This window comes from Rattus norvegicus, chromosome 9 (genome assembly GCF_036323735.1).
Source record: "Rattus norvegicus strain BN/NHsdMcwi chromosome 9, GRCr8, whole genome shotgun sequence".
Lineage (NCBI taxonomy): Eukaryota > Metazoa > Chordata > Mammalia > Rodentia > Muridae > Rattus > Rattus norvegicus.
In genome coordinates, this window is record NC_086027.1 from 30,032,642 (window position 1) to 30,053,876 (window position 21,235).

At 39.2% G+C, this 21,235-nt stretch overlaps 1 protein-coding gene across 1 annotated transcript in view; it reads right to left on the bottom strand.

The window, feature by feature from the left end:
• Window positions 1-7,824: 7,824 nt before the first annotated feature.
• The window catches only part of Pkhd1 (PKHD1 ciliary IPT domain containing fibrocystin/polyductin), a 493,369-nt gene continuing 479,958 nt past the window's right edge, over window positions 7,825-21,235 (bottom strand). The window contains exon 67 of the mRNA XM_008766937.4: window positions 7,825-14,813. Coding sequence (XP_008765159.2) covers window positions 14,398-14,813 — 416 coding nt within the window. The 3' untranslated portion in view covers window positions 7,825-14,397. The remainder of the gene's footprint in view (window positions 14,814-21,235) is intronic.

Genomic DNA, 21,235 nt, shown 5'->3' on the forward strand with positions numbered 1-21,235 from the left:
ACCCAGATGTTCCTCAGCAGAGGAATAGATAGAGACAATGTAGTACATTTACACAATGGAATACTACTCAGCTATTCAAAACAATTACTTCATGAAATTCATTGGCAAATGGATGGAATTAGAAAATATCATCCTGAGTGAGGTAACCCAATCACAAAAATCCACACATGGTATCACTCATTGATAAATGGATATTAGCCCAAAAGCTTGGATTACCCAAAATACAATCCACAGACCACATGAAGCTCAAGAAGAAAGCCAATCAAAGTGGGGATGCTTCAGTCCTTCTTAGAATAGGGTACAAAAATATTCACAGGAGGAAATATGGAGCAGAGACTGAAGGAAAGGCCATCCAGAGACTGCCCACCTGGGGATCCAGCCCATATGCAGCTGTCAAACCCAGACAATACTGCTGATGCCAAGAAGTGCATACTGACAGGAGCCTGATATAGCTGTCTCCTGAGAGGCTCTGCCAGAGCATGACAAATACAGAGGGGAATGCTAGAAGCCAACCATTGACCTGAGAATGGGGTTCCCATTGGAGTAGTTAGAGAAAGGATTGAAGGAGCTGAACGTGTTTGTAATCCCATCAGAACAACAATACCAACCAACCAGAGCTCCCAGGGACTAAACCACTCTCCAAAGAATACGAATGGACAGACCCATGGCTCCAGCTGCATATGTAGCAGAGGATGGCCTTGTTAGGCACCAAGGGGAGAAGAAGCACTTGGTTCTGCCAAGGTTCAATGCCCCAGTGTAGGGGAATGTCAGGGCTGGGAGGCAGGAAGGTGTAGGTGGTTGGGTAGGGGAGCACCCTCATTTAATAAGGGGGAGTGGAGATGATATAGGGGAGTTATGGATGGGAAACCTGGAAAGGGGATAGCACTTCAAATGTAAATACATAAAAAATAGCCAATAAAAAAGAAAAAATTAGGGTTGGGGATTTAGCTCAGTGGTAGAGCGCTTGCCTAGCAAGCGCAAGGCCCTGGGTTTGGTCCCCAGCTCCGAAAAAAAAAAAAACAAAAAAGGAAAAATTACACCTAAATCTGTAAAATAATGAGTCAGGAAATAATTTTTATTTCATTAGTTCATTATTATATTTATATTTAATACATATATTAAAATTATTTTTAAAAGAAATAAAAATTTATTAATTTTTTTATCACTCTGACCAGTAAGTAATTATATGAATGAGACTAAGTTGTATCACAAGGGTAAAGCATTAAGTGTGATGCATTTAGGACAGTATGATGGTATTTCACCTTTTTGAATACTTACCTTATAATATACACATTTTCTTTTAAATCAGTTGTCTTATTCAGTTCCCATTGCCATAAGAAAATACCATATCCTGAGTGGATTAAACAAAAATCATTAGTTCTCATAGTTTTGGAGGCAGGTAGTTTTAAGACAAAGACTCGAAAAATTAGAATTCAGTCACTGGTGAGAGCCCTCTTTCTAGTTTGAAGATTGCCAGCTATTTTCTATGACCTCATTTAGCAGAGAGCTTGGCATGGTATGGGGATCAAAGGAGGAAGAGTATGGAAAGAAAGAGAGAGAGCTCCCACATCTGTGCTTTTATTCATAAGGGTTTTAGTCCCATCATTAAATGCCTAGCTCCTGCACCTTGGTTAGCAATTCAGTCTCCACTTTCACAACTTTTCATGATTGCCTCTCAGGTCCTTCTATTGCCTGAACTTACAAACAGTAAACAACATAAATTAGGACTTCAATGTACAAATCTGAAGATAAACATTGAGTTCACAATAGGTTGACAGTCTGGCAGTCTGTATCAATAGCCTTAGAATTCGTGTATCTTTTTCTTGGCACTGTGTTACTACAGACTGAGTGAAAACATGGGTTTGGGATCAGTTCAAAATTGATTCTAACCCCACTGAGACAGCATGTCATCTTAGTTACTTCTCTGTTGCTGTGGAAAAACAGTATGGCAAAGTCAATTTGAAGAGCATTTAATTGGTCATATGGTTTCAGAAGTTAGTGTACATGATGATGTCATGAAGGAAAAGGTCAGAAACAGCTGAGAACTCACACCTTAATCCACAAACAGGAAACAAAGAGGGCACCCTGGGAATGATGGGAGGCTTTTGACTCCTCAGAACTCACACCTATTGACTCACCTCCTCCACCTCGTCTTACTCCTTCCCAAGACGTTCCACTCACTGAGGACAGAGTGTTCACACACATGAGCATATGGGGGCTGTTTTTATTCAAATGATCACATTGCACTCCCCAGCCCCCATAGACTCATTACCATATTATAATGTAAACAACAGTGAGTCCAACTTCAAAATTCCCCACAGTTTTTCCATCTCAACAACTGTTTAAAAGTATGACGTTTTGCCCAAACCCCGTGGGAGAGAGACCTCACCGCCTGATCAGGTGGGCACTCCTGAGGCTGCAGAGCGGAGGAGACCACCAACACTGCCCACCCCTGCCCACATCCCTGGCCCAAGAGGCAACTGTATAAGGCCTCTGGGTTCCCGTAGGGGAGGGCCCGGGAGCAGCAGGACCCCTGCGCCTGAGACACTGCCGGAACCTGAAGGAAACAGACCAGATAAACAGTTCTCTGCACCCAAATCCCGTGGGAGGGAGAGCTGAACCTTCAGAGAGGCGGACACGCCTGGAAAACCAGAAGAGACTGCACTCTGTGCACATCCAGACGCCAGAGGAAAACACCAAACGTCATCTGAAACCCTGGTGCATGGAGGCTCCCGGAAAGAGCGGCGCAGATCTTCCCGGTTGCTGCCGCCGCGGAGAGGACTTAGGCAGTACCCCACGAGCAAACTTGAGCCTTGGAACCACAGGTAGGACCAACTTTTCCCCTGCAAGAAACCTGCCTGGTGAACTCAAGACACAGGCCCACAGGAACAGCTGAAGACCTGTAGAGAGGAAAAACTACACGCCCGAAAGCAGAACACTCTGTCCCCATAACTGGCTGAAAGAAAACAGGAAAACAGGTCTACAGCACTCCTGACACACAGGCTTATAGGACAGTCTAGCCACGGTCAGAAATAGCAGAACAAAGTAACACTAGAGATAATCTGATGGCGAGAGGCAAGCGCAGGAAACCAAGCAACAGAAACCAAGACTACATGGCATCATCGGAGCCCAATTCTCCCACCAAAGCAAACACGGAATATCCAAACACACCAGAAAAGCAAGATCTAGTTTCAAAATCATATTTGATCATGATGCTGGAGGACTTCAAGAAAGACATAAAGAACTCCCTTAGAGAACAAGTAGAAGCCTACAGAGAGGAATCGCAAAAAATCCCTGAAAGAATTCCAGGAAAACACAATCAAACAGTTGAAGGAATTAAAAATGGAAATAGAAGCGATCAAGAAAGAACACATGGAAACAACCCTGGACATAGAAAATCAAAAGAAAAGACAAGGAGCTGTAGATACAAGCTTCACCAACAGAATACAAGAGATGGAAGAGAGAATCTCGGGAGCAGAAGATTCCATAGAAATCATTGACTCAACTGTCAAAGATAATGTAAAGCAGAAAAAGCTACTGGTCCAAAACATACAGGAAATCCAGGACTCAATGAGAAGATCAAACCTAAGGATAATAGGTATAGAAGAGAGTGAAGACTCCCAGCTCAAAGGACCAGTAAATATCTTCAACAAAATCATAGAAGAAAACTTCCCTAACCTAAAAAAAGAGATACCCATAGGCATACAAGAAGCTTACAGAACTCCAAATAGATTGGACCAGAAAAGAAACACCTCCCGTCACATAATAGTCAAAACACCAAACACACAAAATAAAGAAAGAATATTAAAAGCAGTAAGGGAAAAAGGTCAAGTAACATATAAAGGCAGACCTATCAGAATCACACCAGACTTCTCGCCAGAAACTATGAAGGCCAGAAGATCCTGGACAGATGTCATACAGACCCTAAGAGAACACAAATGCCAGCCCAGGTTACTGTATCCTGCAAAACTCTCAATTAACATAGATGGAGAAACCAAGATATTCCATGACAAAACCAAATTTACACAATATCTTTCTACAAATCCAGCACTACAAAGGATAATAAATGGTAAAGCCCAACATAAGGAGGCAAGCTATACCCTAGAAGAAGCAAGAAACTAATCATCTTGGCAACAAAACAAAGAGAAGAAAAGCACACAAACATAACCTCACATCCAAATATGAATATAACAGGAAGCAATAATCACTATTCCTTAATATCTCTCAACATCAATGGCCTCAACTCCCCAATAAAAAGACATAGATTAACAAACTGGATACGCAACGAGGACCCTGCATTCTGCTGCCTACAGGAAACACACCTCAGAGACAAAGACAGACACTACCTCAGAGTGAAAGGCTGGAAAACAACTTTCCAAGCAAATGGTCTGAAGAAGCAAGCTGGAGTAGGCATTCTAATATCAAATAAAATCAATTTTCAATTAAAAGTCATCAAAAAAGATAAGAAAGGACACTTCATATTCATCAAAGGAAAAATCCACCAAGATGAACTCTCAATCCTCATCTTCGGTTGGTTTATATACAAGTGTGCAATTTCTAGGCTTGAAAGTAAAATGATGCTATCTGGTGCTGGATAGAGGAGCCTTATTTTTTATTATGGCAGCTTGCTATTTTTGTAACATGGTGATTTGGTTGAACACAATAAAGTACAGTAGTAACTGATCTCCCCTTCTTCCTGGATGAGTGAGGAGATGATTAAATGTTGATGTCAGCATCCTTGAGCATATTCAGATGAGCTTCTGCTTCTGTTGAAAAGGATGCTGTGTTTGATTGTGGTCTGAAGCTTTGAAGCACTACTTGGCATCTCCTTCCTTGGAGGTCTCACTGTTTAAACATAACAGATTTGATAGCTTGTTGGTAAGGTGAGGTCCAGCTTGTCTCCACTAGGTCATCTTCATGTGAATCCGGTGGTTATACGGTTTTGTTCTAGGGATATTTCATTTTTTTAATAATGGTTTTAGCGGACATTCATGGAGAGAATGAATCCTTAGAACTGTGCCACTAGTGAAAGGAAATCCTGTCTAGAGTATGTTTCCTTACAAAGCGTCCTTTGGGCCCTCTGCTGGAAAAGTAGAATCAAGTCTCAAATAATGCCTTTTAAATTGTATCCTCTAGTATTATAGATGTAGGACAGTACTGTATCATACCTCTGTGTATGTAAAATAGCTTGTACCTGCTTTATGATACGTAGTAGTGACCGTGCTTTAGCAGAGCTGTTTTTAATGATGTTGCTCAGAATGTTTTCTTTCCAGATGATGATTGAGAAGCTAATTTAAAAAAAAATGGTGCCAGGTACCACAAGAGTAACAGAACTGTGCTGTTTTCTCGGGTTTTGTTTTTTTACTTTTTTTTTTTAATGGAGTGTGCTGGATGTCTCTACAGTTTTGTTCAGATGACTGCAGAACCTGGAAAAGCTGTTGCTGCTGTTGATGCATAACACACTGCTATTATTGGTCTTTTTATATAAATATAAATATATATACAGATAAAAAAAACTGCTTGAAGAAGAAAAAAAAAGGGCGGGGGGGGGAACAAGAATACCCTTGGCAGGGAATAGAGAGGCAAAGATTAAAACAGAGACAAAGGAACACCCATTCAGAGCCTGCCCCACATGTGGCCCATACATATACAGCCACCCAATTAGACAAGATGGATGAAGCAAAGAAGTGCAGGCCGACAGGAGCCGGATGTAGATCGCTCCTGAGAGACACAGCCAGAATACAGCAAATACAGAGGCGAATGCCAGCAGCAAACCACTGAACTGAGAATAGGACCCCCGTTGAAGGAATCAGAGAAAGAACTGGAAGAGCTTGAAGGGGCTCGAGACCCCTTATGAACAACAATGCCAAGCAACTAGAGCTTCCAGGGACTAAGCCACTACCTAAAGACTATACATGGACTAACCCTGGACTCTGACCTCATAGGTAGCAATGGATATCCTAGTAAGAGCACCAGTGGAAGGGGAAGTCCAGGGTCCTGCTAACACTGAACCTCCAGTGAACTAGATTGTTGGGGGGAGGGCGGCAATGGGGGGAGGATGGGGAGGGGAACACCCATAAAGAAGGGGAGGGGGAGGGATTAGGGGGATGTTTGCCCGGAAACCGGGAAAGGGAATAACACTCGAAATGTATATAAGAAATACTCGTTAATAAAAAAAAATTAAAAAAAAAATAAAATTAACTCAAACAAATCAGTACCCTTCCTCTATTCAATGTTAAAGAGGCGCACATGACCGACTGACTATCCCTGGCTGTGAGCAACATGGACATAGACAAACCATGGTTACTAGCTTTTGCCACCTTATAAGCCCAACACCCTTAGCTATCCTGATTCCTGACACACACACACACACACACACACACACACACACACACACACACACAAAAAGTATGACGTTTTATTTGAAACAAGGCAATCGTTTAGCTATAAGTTCTGGTAAGATAAAAAAAAAGAAAACTACATAATTCTAACATACATGTGACAGAGAATATGCAGTACCAATATATTCCAAAAGATAGGAGTACGGGCATGGTGAGAAAATACTGGTCCCAAGCAAGAAAGAAACTCCAAATCCTGAAACTCTTTGATGTATGATATCTCGTGTCTTATGTCAAAGGGCTTAGATGGATGTTTCCTTCCAGCTTTGCTGCCTACAACACACTTCTCTTTCATGGGCTGATCCTATGCCCTGTTTGAAGCTATCCTTGGCAGAAAACCCATAGCTTTGGCACATCTCGAACACCTTGGGGTTTCCAAAGCTATTAAGTCTTCATTTTCACTTTCCACAATGGTCTTTTAGTGGCTCTACACAAGGACTGTCCTTGTGGCTCTATGCTAGGACAATACATATGACTCAGCTGAACTCGTTAACCTTAAAGAATGATTCTACAAGTTCTTTAATTGTGTATCCTTCATACATCTAAAGCACTGACAAGCTTGGTTACCTGGAATAGAGCTGGATCTGACACCTTAGGTTACATTTTCAACAGACTTACTATGTTACTCCTTCCTGCCCCTCCAACCCCTGCTCCCCACCAAGACAGGGTTTCTCTTTATAGTCATTGCTACCCTGGTACTCACTTTGTAGACCTGACTGACCTTGAACTCAGAGATCTGCTTGCCTCTACCTTCCGGGTACTGGGATTAATGGCATACACCATAACTCCTGGCTTTGTACTTGACCTGGGTGAGTCTTGTCCTGAACAAGCTCCTCCCTTTGTTTCCCTGGGGGATCTGGCCTCTCCTTAGCTTTGACACCAAATTTCCCAGCACTCTCTCTTCAAACTGTACCCGTTGTATTCCTCTTTTCAATTTGTTCTTTTGTCATTATAGAACTGCATACGAGGGATCACTAATTACCATAGGACACAGTCAATACTAGGAAGGTTTAAAATCTTCTCTACCAAAAAAAATTATTTTATACTGACTTTTAGATTTGACCTCAGGTAAATTCTTAGGGCAAGGGTCAGAGGCAGCCATATTTTAACCCAAAATATGACAAGAATGGCTTCTAACGGAGTTGCTAGTTAAGGCCTAGCTTCTTTTTTTGAAATCTGTTGAAGTTCATAGTCCATATTGCTCTCATCACAACTGTCTTCCCATCTCTACTAGGATGACCACTCAAACTCATCTTACAATGGTGATTTTTCTAGTCCAAAGTCCTAAAGTCTTCCATAGTCTCCAAAAAATAACATCATCAGCTTCTTCACAGCAATAATCTTCTGTTGGTGCCAGCTTTCACTTCTGTCTTTGTTACATTTATATTTTTGCGGAAAAGAAAAAAAAAACACAATGACCAAGTTGTAAGTTACAAAAAGAATGCATTTAATTGGAATTACTATTTCAGGGGGTTAGAGGCCATGATGGCAAAATAAAGGGACAATAGCAAGAACAGATGAGAAATCACATCTTGATCTATAAGCAGGAGACTGAAAGAAAATATTTAGGAATATCACAAGTGTTTTGAAACATCAAAGCACATCAACCAGTGACATGTCTCATCCAACAAGGGCACACCTCCTAAGCCTTCTCAAGCAGGTTCACTAACTGGGAACCAACTATTCATACATATGAGCTTATAAGAGCACTTCTCATTATAACTATCACACAAGTACATGGGACATGCAAAAAAACCAAGGACAGAAAATACAGCCAAAACAAAATGGTAGTATCTGAGAAATATTCAATTAGATACCCAACAGAGATGATGCAAAGAGAAAACAGAGAAGCATTGTTCAGACTGACAGTGCATAGGTCATTCATGGTCACCACTAGAGTAATCCCTATTCTGTAGCACTGTCAACTGATGTATTAATGAACTTGTAGCGTAATAGAAACCACCTTATTAAAAGAATGTGTTAACAGATGAATATCCTTGTTTTTTCTCTTGGTTTCCATTATCTTTCAGGGTATGAATTTATTAATTATGTTGGATTATTATTGAGACAAACTAGTATATGGGAAGAGATTGAGGACTTTAGAAAGAGGTGATAATTGAAGCTGTGACATTGAGAATAGAATAAAATTTTGTTGGAAATAGGAGTTGACTCAATCTATAATCCAAAATGGATAATACTGCTAGAGTATTCAAGACTCTAGGGAAACACTCAAGATTATTTATTTACCTGATATTAAGAAAAATTCTTCAATATTTAATTTCTCAAGCTATCCTTTTTTATAAACTAGAGTATACATATAGCATGTTATATCTCTAACTTGAGGGACTAAATCTGAGGAACTGACAGTGAATAATCAATTTCAGTGTTATAGCATATGGTATTTACTGGATTAGAATTAAGTCCCATATGTAGCAGAGGATGGGCGTTGTCAAGCATCAATAGGAGGAGAGGCCCTTGGTCCTGTGAAGGTTCAATGCCCCAGTGTCGGGGAATGCCAGGGCAGGGAGGTGGGAAGGAGTGGATGGGTGGGTGGGTGGGGGAGCACCCTCATGGAGGTAGGGGGTGGGAGGATAGTATGGGGGTTTCTGGAAGGGAAACAGGGAAAAGAATAACATTTGAAATGTAAATAAGGAAAATATCCAAGAAAAGAAAAGAAAAGAAATCAAGTCTTAGGGAAAAATCACACTGTGCTACTAACCTAAGACAGAGTCACATTATCTGGCAGGCATAGCTAAATAGTATGGGAATTTCTTACATTCCTTTGTCTCCTTCATGTGGATGAATACATTTTTTTGTACCTGAATTGGGAGAAGCATACTAGACATTGTTCAATTTGATTTTTTAGCATATTGATATTGCATAAATTGAATAGTTTTTTTCTATTGGACATTCTATTGTACAAGAAGGATGAATTGCTGCATTTGAACTTTGGAATTTGCCTTTGACCCTAACTTGACAACTGCCTCTTTTTCTTCTACAGAATGGAGAGTAGAATATGTTCTCACATATTTTCTATTGCTACTACTTTGAAATAAGGGAAAGAGTGGTATAATAAAATGTTTTTCAGATACCAAAAATAAGGTGACAAAAATACAATCATCCCTTTGGATTTCAATGAATTTTAAAAGGTTCTAATATATTAAAGAATTTTCTTACACACAAGAAACTACCATGCTAAAGAGAATCTAGTCTTTATTTTAATTGTTCAGGTGAAGAGATTCCCAGTTGATTTTGGTAATGTATTTTAAACTTACCAGGTCAAAAGAATGTGAAACACCCAAATCCTTATATCTCACTTGACTTAATAAAAAATATTTCATTTGTCTTTTAAAGCTGCAGTCTGGGAACTTCCTCTCTTACGTATGTCTATAATTTGTCACAGTGCTATAATGAAGATTGTAAGAAATTGTTCTCCATTTGATTCTAATTCCTTCTTATTGCTTTTCTAAAATTGACACTGAAAGAATTTTAAATTTGGGGAGAGAATGATAGAATAAATGTCCACATTTTTTATTTGATATTTTATGTATTTACATTTCAAATATTATTCCCATTACCCCCTCTACCATCCTCCCTCCCTGCTTCCTTCCTACCCTGCTTTTATGAAGATGTTCCCACTCCCACCCACCCACTCCTACCTCAACACCCTAGCATTCCCCCACACTGGGGAAATGAGCCTTCAAAGTGACCCCAAAAATTCCACCAGAGAATTCTTAAACATGATAAACAACTTCAGCAAAGTGGTTGGATAGAAAATTAACTCAAACAAATCAGTAGCCTTCCTCTACTCAAATAATAAATAGACTGAGAAAGAAATTAAGGAAATGACACCCTTCAGAATAGTCACAAATATTATAAAATACCTCGGTATGGCTCTAACCAAGCAAGTGAAAGATCTGTATGACAAGAACTTCAAGTCGCTAAAAACAGAAATTAAAGAAGATCTCAGAAGATGGAAAGACCTCCCATGCTCATGGATTGGTGAGATTAACATTGTAAAAATGGCCATCTTGCCAAAAGCAATCTACAGATTCAATGCAATCCCCACCCAAATTCGAACTCAATTCTTCATAGAATTAGAAAGAAAATAAATGATGGGATGGAATTTACTGTCACAGACATACACAGTTTAAAAGACATTTAGTTGAGTAACAAATGCATGTGTTTCATAGTGTTTCTCCCATTTTGTTTTTGAATGTACTTCATGTGCATTTTAATCTATGGCAATTCTGTATGTTCGGTATTCTGCTGTTAGATGGGTAGAACTCATTCAACTAAGTAGCTTTTGGAAGAGAGAAAGCCTCAGACAGCTCAAGGCATCTTCATTTTTAGAAACTTCACTGGCAGCATCATGGGCAAGAATTCTATGGTAACTACCAGACTCCCATGCCTCAGTCTCTTCTCTAGGAACGACATTTGTTGAAGGCTCCCTGAACCTGATGCAAAAAGCAAGAAAAATGGGACAAACTCCACCGCCTTCCCTTTGTATTTTACTATGCAAAAATATTCATGAATGTTTTAATATATTTGACAGATTAACAATTGCATGTATTTACTCAGTACAAAGTAGAGTTTTCAAATACACATCTACTGTAAAACAGTTCAGTAAAGCTAAATGACATTTGTATCACCTCTCATATTTATCAGCTTTCTGTGATGAGCATCTCTTAAAATCTGTTCTCAAATATTTTTAAATCCTCAGAGCTTTAGCAAAATAATCTCTTGGGAGGAAGGGCACGTCATATAGAGAGCATTGGAAATGAGCAACAAAAATAGATTCTTTGAAATGACACAGGAAAAAAGATGTTTATCCCATGGTTTATTTGGTTAATAGGAGTAGCTCAGAAATATTTACCTTCATCAATGGTGCAGTTACAGACTTGTTCTAAGCCACAAATGATCTTAGCTTCTTTTCCTGCTCCCAGCATTTATCCCACTCACCCATCTTTTTTCTTTTTAAGCAGTGAAAAAGAGAACCAGCTCAAAACTTATCTCACACAAAGGCGATCCTGAACTGCATGGGGTACGGATGAGGAGATTAACATTAGACTGCAGAAATGTGTATAAATGAGTCTTGGGAGTTGACTGAGAACGTTGACATATAAAAAAGGGTCATGATTGCTGTTACGATATAGTGCCATTTATTGAATGAGGAGGGGAAAATAGCGAGCTGGAGCAGGGTTGAGCTCTGCACTGACTCCACAGTGGCTGTGAAAAGTCTCAGTAGGTACACGGAATAGAGTTCACCAAAAGTCAGGGCAGAGATTGGAAGAGTTGAAGGCAGTTACCCGAGTGCAGATGTAAGGCGAAGACAAACAGGAACCAACACAGTGACTGAAGGCTACTCTCCTGCAGTCCTCAAACTCCTTAATTTCTGAAAGGGTATGGTCCAGGAAGATCACAGTTCTTGAGAATTAAGAGTATGCACTAGAGTTTGCCAAGGCCAATGGTTTTAAAGATCAAAAGGTTACTAAATGAAATATAATAAAAGAGTTATTGCAAGGGCTAATTAAATGGGAGAAGGAATGCTACGCAGAAGTGTTGGGTTTTGGTAGCTAATTCTAAAGTACCTTTGTTGTCTGAAAAGATACATCTATAAGATTTATCCTGAGGAAGCTAGTTTATAGCTTAATGGTAATTTTGTATCATTGCAATTGATTTATGCCATCTCAGCACGCATATAGACTGGATTTTCATCTCCAGGGAGCATCGGACTCAGCGTCATCATTCCTCCTCTCAGCAGTCAGTAGAGAGCCACAGGAAAGAGTCAACACCTCAGAACTAAGTAATCTTAGAAACAAGGAGCTTTATGAGCTACTTCAAGAATGTTTAAAGAAGAGGCAGAGATAGCTGTGGCCGACTCGTGGTGGAAAGAGATAATGCTTTCTAGTTGATGATTACTCCTTACCAATACATCCTATGGTTTCAATTTCTAAGCTGCCATCATTTAAGAGTTAGCCATAGAAGACAGGATTGCTTGCCTGTGTCTCGTCTCAACCCCAGAAGAGCTCCTTTAGCCATAAGGAGATTGGAAAAATCTTGGTTTAAACTGTGGGAAAATCTGACATTTTTCCACGGAAAAATGTAGAAATTCTTTTCACTGCCTGACTGTCTTCCATATCTTTTCTTCATATTCTCATGTTATAAGGCTTTCTGAGAAGCAGACAAATGTGATAAGTCAGTGCACTTAAAGTATTCTTTAGTTTAAGTAGAGATGGATGAGTATGTTAAAGTGGTCTGCACTTTCTTTCTTTTTTTTTAATTGAATAGTTCTATAATCTATAAAAAATTGAATCCATAATTTAAAAAAATTTGAAAAAGCCATGTGTAGGCCAAGCAATTTTGATACTGAAACCGACCAAATAGATGGAGAAGAGTCATGTCTATTCCATACAATGTTTTTACAGACTACAGAAAACAACAACAAAAGTTCCATTTCCCCCCTCCAACTTCACAGAATTTCTTCCAGAAAATACAGAGCATTCCTAATTCTTTTTTCTCTATTGAGACAAGTTCTTTGTGGATAAGTCATGTTGGCTTGCAGCATATTGTGGATCCCAGGCTACCTTTAAATTTGTGATGCCTGCTATTCTATCTCTTGAGTACTGGGGCCAGAGGCATGTGTCACCAGATGCCCTACACCTAATTCACGTTTTAAAGAAATTATTTTGTCTTGCTATGGGGTTCAGACTGGCCTTGAATTCCCGTGCTAAAGCATTTTCCGGCCGTCTCTTTTGGGAAAGCTTAGGCTACAGGCATTCAAACTATGCATGGCTAAAGTTAATTGAAAAAATAAACTGAAATTATGATCGAATATCTCATATCATTTTATATTATTTTATAATATTTTATATCATTTAGATATAAAATACAATAAAATATCAGCAAACTAAACCTGTTAGTATATCAAAAAATATGCCAGCAGGATTTATTTAAGGTATGTAAATTTGGTTCAGCGTTTGAATCCAAGTCACGGAATGCATTACTGTATCAGTAAACTAAAGAAGATAAAAGGTCACATAAATATATCAATCAGTTCAGGAAAATCCTTTGGCATCTATCTATTCCTTATAAAATTTTCAGCAGTTTAGAGAGGGTGATTGATGCACTTTCTTTCTTAAAGCATCAGCTACCTCTTTGCTTCATCTCCCTAAACACAGCTTCAAAAGACCATACCTAAGATTTCTTTTCTAGTCTCTTGGGCACTCCTTATACTTGCTTTTTGTGGGAAACAAAAATCAGTTCTCTGATAAATAAGAGAGCCATTAGTCCACTTTACCATTAGATTATGTTTAGTCTTCTAGAAAAATTCCCTGGTAGTTGTAAATTTTACCCAACTAGAAGAAATTATTAGAACTATTAAGTCAAAATATTGAGAGTCCACATTTTTCCCTTAGTTGTCCAAACAGATCAGACCTCTCTTTTCCCACTTACCACAGAGAAGTAGCTTTGAATATTTCCCCTTTTCATATAAATACCTGGTGTGAAATGTACCTATAGTACATAAAAATTGCCTAAATTTAGTGTTTTCATATCTTTTTCTTAACTGAAATCCCAACAAAGCCTATGTGACCATCATCTTTCATGTACAAATACTCATGAGGTGCAAATAATAATGCTTGCAATGCAGAAAGCTCCCAATAATTACTAAATTTAAACCACGAAATAAAATCTACAAGTAACTCTTATTACGTTACCTCTGTTTGGGGGATAAGCTTTGGTGTAAGATATCTCCTGAGTATTTCTGTAGTCCTGCAGATACAACATCAGCTAACTAAATCTATCACAGGTCTTCCATAAGACAAGCCTGAAGCATCCTGAGTGTTGGCTCTAAGAGAAGCTTAATTACAGTCGTCCCCATTCTCCCTTAGTTGTCCAAACAGATCAGACCTCTCCTCCCCCGTTCACCATGTAGAAATAATTTTGAACAGTTTCTCCTTTTCATACAAACGCCCACAGTGCTCCGCGCCCACAGCTGTTACTGGATAGTTTCTGGTGGAGCTGTGTGAAGGCAGAAGGTCTCAGTGGGAACGCAAGTGGCCTTCTCTTGAGACAGCCCCATGCAGCGGCCACTCCCTTTGTTCAGCTGGCTAGGCTCCTGACCCTGCTGCCTCTCTTGCCTGAGGTCTGGGCATAACAGAAGCAGCTGATCGCGGCCTGCCAGCTGGTATCTAAGCAGCTGCTGTTGGGCCTCCTGCCAGTTCCCAGGCTCCGGCAGAGTCAACTGCTGAGGAAGAGCTCCTGGGACACAGGTGGTTCTGGGAATCTTCAGGGCAGGTGTAGCTGTTCTTTCCTCTGGGACAGCACGGCGGCTAACTTTTCTTTTGGACACTCCATCCATTGAGTGTTGGGAAAACTGGTTCTGCCTTCCCTCCATGACCTTCATTCTCATGTCTATAAAAAGAACATAAGAGAAGAATGGACTTTGTTTTCAATCAGTTGATTATTATATTCTATACTCAAGTTCTATATTTAGCCATCATGACAGCATAGTCAAAGAATAAAACATTGAATGACATCTATTCACCAAATTTCCAAATAAATTTAGAAATATTTTCCTTAAAAAGTACTATTTTGCCTACTCAACTTGTAATTAATATTAACCATGTAACCAAAATGCGATTATATCATTCCCAGAAGAAGAAAAAAAAACCACTCATGATGTTATTAAGTTAAGAAATATTTTTAATTGTAAATATGAGTCAAATTTGAAAATATGTAAATATGTGTCAAATCACAGCCAAGGCCAAGCATCAAGCCAATCAACCTGTTTATTCGGAAAGCTGAATTAAAAAAAAAAAACCTAAAAATTTGCTTTAATAATCTTAACTAGTACATATCACAATTACAAAAGTCAACAGATGTTCCACTCCAGTTCCACATGTAGTTTCACACTTGAAACAACTTTCTGATGTATGAAGTGTTATTATCACTGCTTTAGATATAAAGGAGTTAAGAGACAAATAATTTTTAAGACTACAAATAAAGCAGGAACAGACCGTCTGGAATAATTCAAGCATTTTTGGCTATACACAGTTGGTGGAGGCCAATACCACACCAATACTGTGCAAAGATTAGAACAAGTGCAGAGATCTAAGAAACAAGGACATTAGTGACAGAAGTCATGGTGAGCACTCACTCTCCTCTTCTAAAAGCTGGCTGTGTGAGAGTCATCCCTCCACTCTGCACTATTCTCCAATGCATGCGACAGACAACGTCATGTGCCTTACTGTTTACAAAATGAGAGATCTGTCCAAATTCTTAGGAAGCAGTAACACCATCCTCTACATTTACCCATTTATCTCGAATCTCCCCTACAGTCCTTTATCTGGGGTTACACATTGGACTTGGCAATTTATTAACTGGCATATTATAGAGTTCCAACTCTCCGAGCGCTGCCTTCTTCTCTTTGTTAGAAGACAATGGGCACATCTTTATTTTACCGTAAGGAACTGGGCACAGAGTACCAGTTTCAGCTTCAGTTCATTGTAACGGCAGATTGAAAAGGGATGTGAAGGCAAATGAAGGCAGTTGCAGCGATGAATGTACAAATGGCGCTTTTTATTCACGGTAGAAAAGTGAGAAGAAATCATATTGCTCTTATCATGTCCAAGGGATGGATTGATATTTGAGAAGTACATGTTCTTCACATGCCCGCTATCCCTTTCCAGACCCTTGTTGCCTGCTATTTACCTGCCATGGTCACCTAACAGGAAAGATTCTCTTGCTGAGAGCTATAGGAACTTCCTGGTTATGCTAATTCTCCTGTAGGGTCTGTGACTCCTTCCACAAACATTTCTTGAAAGCTCAGCTACATGGATTTGTATCTCAAGGCCCACTGACTGAGGTGTCTCACTTGGCCTATGAGACTGCCACGATTGGCCACCTTCACTTGTGTGTTGGCCCTTTCTTCCTCACAGGGTTTTGAAAGCCTTCAAGGGAGGAACTGTTTCCTGTGGTCAACTTTGCACAATCACCATGCCTCCTTATGTAGCTTGTACTGGACTTGGTATCACCCCCAAAACTACTGTTCTCACTAGGAGGAAAAGGAGGTTTTTCCAGCAACAGCAAATAACCAGGAACAAGAATAATCAATGGTCACGTAGAAGCAGACTTTAAAAGAAAAACGGGCTTTACATTTGAATCCTTAGATAAAACCAATACGACTACAGAGCTGAGGAATCAAACACTACAAGTCGCTTTTTCTGAACCCATTGAAGATGTTCTCAGCCTGGTTTTGAGAGACCTTCCTTGGAAATCTCCCTGTCCTTTTGTTTTTTTTTTCAAGTCTGCATCTATTCATAAAAGACTTCTGCAAGCCTAGCTTCCTTTTGCGGACCCCTAAACATTTAAAATAAAAGGGCTCCCATGAATTATTTACATGGCAGCTCCAATCAGCAACACACCTGACAGACTCCCATGCTGAAATGAAAGTTCCCAGTGTAAAGGTGCCCAGGGAGGCTGGCCACCTCCCACTGTGAGCTTATAGACAGAACTAAGTCAGCACACATTATGTGTCACTGCCAACATCAGAAAGAATCAACTCCTTTGATCTTAGACCTCCACAGGAAGCTTAGATCTCAGACAAATTAGATAAAAAAATGAATTTATGGCAGATATGTATCCTGAGGCATTCAGCTGAGTGTTTCGGTTTTAGGGAAGGAAGGATCGTAAGTATCAAAACATATGAATTAACATGCCTCCTTCCCATACCATTCTTGTTGATGGGTCTCCACTAAAATGGAAACATGACTTCAGACGACCCAACCATGCTTCCTACTATTCATTATCAGACGTGATCAGCTTTGGGGAAAACATTATAAAACATGGGCAAGACATATCCCTGTTCTCAAATAAGGACTCATTGTGTTGAGGGCCTTAAGAGTGCATGCAACCTCTAACTTCTGCAGCTCCGTCGTCTCTTTTGATTTTGAGATCATTCTCAAACGGCAAGCACATGTTATGCCTCTCTCTTGCACGGTTTGCTCTGTCTTTCTTTGGTGTCTTTCTTTTTTCCTTCCTTCCTTCCTTCCTTCCTTCCTTCCTTTCTACCTTTCTTTCTTTTTTCTTTCTAATAGCACAAGAATTTATGAGTGTCCTCTGGCTCCCAACACTCATCTGAAATGTTCCTATTTTTTCTTAACCTGGTTCTATATATGGTGCTCAGTGTTGAACCATGTAAGCTCTCAAGACAGTAACTTTCTATGAGACTCATGCAATCTGAAGTGGAGGTCCCATAGGAGAAGGAATATTCGCCATTGTTTGTCATAAGGACTGGGAATCCTGCCAATGTGTTAGAGAACGTATACAGTTAGTAAACCCTGTTGCTTGTGTTCCAACTAGATTCTCTATTCCTTAGTGTGAAAGTTAGCATTTATATCAATGAGCAATACATTGTTCTTCAGAATGTAGAGAAATTAAGAGAAAATAGAACAGAGAAGGAAATTTATTTAGTCTCTTACATATTGTCCTTAGCACCTGTACTTTATTGGTTTGGAAATACTCAATTTCTGGCTGTGTCTGGTCAATTTATTCAGCAAAGTTATGTTTGTGAAATTTAATTTCTTACTTTTTTTTTTCTTTAAAAAACAGATCTAGGTAAATATTCTAAGTAGTGAAACTGACTAATTCCCTGTGGAGGCAGTGTTCCTTACGGATGCTTTTATATTAACATACAGAGTAATGTGTGTCACATGTGTTACTATACTTATCTTTCTTCTATTCCTATTTATCTCTGGAATTATCTGCACTTCTCATTTGTTTTTATTTTTACCATAGGCTATTTTTCTAAACCTAAGTTACCTAAAATCTAATAGATAGAGTTATTTCCAATATTTTCAATACACACACACACACACACACACACACACACACACACATATATATATATATATATATATATATATATATATATTTTCTTTCCCACAGAATCTAAAGAGTGGTAACATGAATTTTACCTCTCAGCTAGATCTTAACCTTCCCACAGCCACGGCATCAATTAACTTAATTTATTTTAGAGGATTGGCTCCACCTCACTGATTAATACTTTATGATGAAATATAGAATCATTTTATACCATTTGACATTACATAAAGTGATTGAAATTATATTAAAATAAATCAATAGGTCTGTAATTATGAAACATATATCATAAACATATGATCATCTCCTACCATATTCAGTGTTTCTTTAATCTGTTCGGCAAAATATAGTTTTGAATTGGCTCACTGTATCTTTCCATAAAATCTTTCAAAACTGACCACATATTTAAGCCACTACACGACACTCCCTAACCACATTCTATGCACTTGTTGGGTTAGTTCATTTTGTGTTATTATAATGGAATTCCTAAGCCAGGATAACGTTACAAAGAAAGGGGTCAGCTTTAAAGGCTAATATCATCGACAAATAGTTTCCAATGCTGTCTTTTTCATTTTGATTTATGTCTGCCATCGTGTCAAACTGTGTTGTAAAGTGATGTGACTAAATTATTTGCTTTGTACATATTTGGGAAATCTAAATTTTTATTGTTAATGAAATACTGTGTAGCAACAGAACTTTCAGTGCTTATTTTGAAGTTATTTTAAGAAAGTAAGTGCTAGATTTTATTCATGCTTTGAAAATAGGAAATATTTACTCCCCCTTTTAATGAGATATAGAAATGCTATTAATTAGCAGTTTCCAAATAAACTTGTCCTTCCTCAGGGGCTTGTATAAACATCTCTCCTATCATTCCCTGTGGTTTCTAATATAATAATCACTATAGTAAAAGAGGTAATGCTTATAGAAGATATAAATTTATATCAAATAATAAGGTAGACATAAGTAAACCTTGCGCTAAGTTGACAAGAGGGGAATATTATAAACTCTTAAAGGAATCTAAAAAAATGGTTCATCTTGAGTTGGGAGAAATGGAAGAAACTAAATATGTGGGCAGATTTGAGAACATTTTGAAGGAGGTCACTATGTTGTACACAGGGAATACTGTCATTGAGGGTCAAGCGACTGGAGAGGATGGGACAACACAGGCCTTGGGACAGTAAATGTAGCTGTAGTAAAGATATTGAGAAATGAAGCAAAAAGAGAAGTACATCAAGAACAATAAAAAGTGGCTGAATTGATAAGATTCAGTAAACAAGGAAGAGGGAAGTATGAGAAAGACTAAACTAAAAAAAAAACAGAACTTGGAGGTGTCTAGCTTGGGAGACAAATGTGCTATGACCTGTTTAAGGGGTCAAGAAAACAGAGAAAACTCAATACGGGTCTGAGTTGCGATACCAATGCAAGACTTGTCTGGCATTGCTATGAACCAGAGTTTCTGCAAAATGGACAACCAAGTCCCTAACAAATGAGATTCAAAACAGTATAAAATGATTCAGGAGGACTTAGAAGGGCTAAACATGCCATTCAAAATACGGTCCCTCCCCCTTTAGCACCCAATTGCACTGGATACTTGTCTGTTATGATTTCTTTATTCTTCATTGGCCAATGCTATTCTCTAATTATCCTTAAAATTGAGTTTCCAAACGTTAGAATTTGATGTAAGGTAGGAAAGCAGATAACATCTCCTTGAAACACAGTAAATAAATATCCAATGTTAATATTCAATATTATATAGAGTGGAGCACTAAACTTGACTAGTCATTCATTCTCCTAGTTTGTCACCCACGTGTTGCAACAATAGGGAAGAGCCTCTGGTCAGGTTTCTAATTCCTGATACTCTCGCCACTTGGAACCAAATAATATCTGTTGTGGGGTTGACACTAGGCATCAGGGAATATTCCAGTGTCCTTGGTCTCCACACATTGTCAACAGTGTGTCAACTGCCCTTACAAAGTCCTGGTCAGAAATTATTTTCTCCATGCGTTTGCAAATATCCTTCAAAGCAAATGCAACTAATTGTCCCCACAATTCTGGCTGTGAGGTAATGACAGACTGATTCTGCTTTTTGGTTTTACAACGGAGACTCTTCTCTGCAAGGCCATTGGTAAGTCAGCTGCCATACAGAGGAGACAAAATTGCTGGGACAGAGAGTTACTGTCCTTGGGAAGGAAACTATCACATGCACAAGGAGTTTAAGAAAGCCTACATGGAGTCAACAAACCTGGGCCCATGGGGATCACAGACACTGAAATACCAACCAAATAGTTCTCATGGCTGAACCTAGGACCCCCACACATATGTATCAGTCTTCTTGTGCGTTCCCTAATGACTGCATCAGGGACATCTCTGACTCTGTTGTTGCAAACCTTTTGAATCCCTTTCCCATAAGGGAGATGCCTTGTCTGCCTGTCTCTCCCCTCAGTGGGAGAGGATACTCTCAGTCCTGCAATAACTTTATGTGCCAGGGTGTCTGGGTACCAATGGAGGGCTCCCCTTCTCTAAGGAGAATGGGAGAGAGGAGTAGGGGAAAATGGGTGTAAGGGTGAGACTGGGAGAGAGAGGAGGAAAGAGGGGTGCAATCAGGCTGTAAAGTGAATAAAAAATTAATGGAGGGGTAAAAAGGAGTTCTCAAGGACACAGCTACTACTATGCAGGCACATATGTGATGTTTCTTAATCCAGTAAGAAAGAATTCCTTTTTTACTTAAATTGGAAGTGAAGGGCTCTCTAGCAGGCCTAAGCTTTGCAGACAGGTCTTTCCCCTTTCCCTTTTCTTTTCTTTGCCCCTGCTAAACAGTTAGTATACATTCCAAAAGCTAGCCCCGTCATGTTCCTTATTTGACCCCTGGCTCATTCCTGAGACAAAACACCAAGATCCAGTAATCAAAATTCAGTATTTGGCTACACTGGCTAACTTATCCAGTCAGGGCTTAC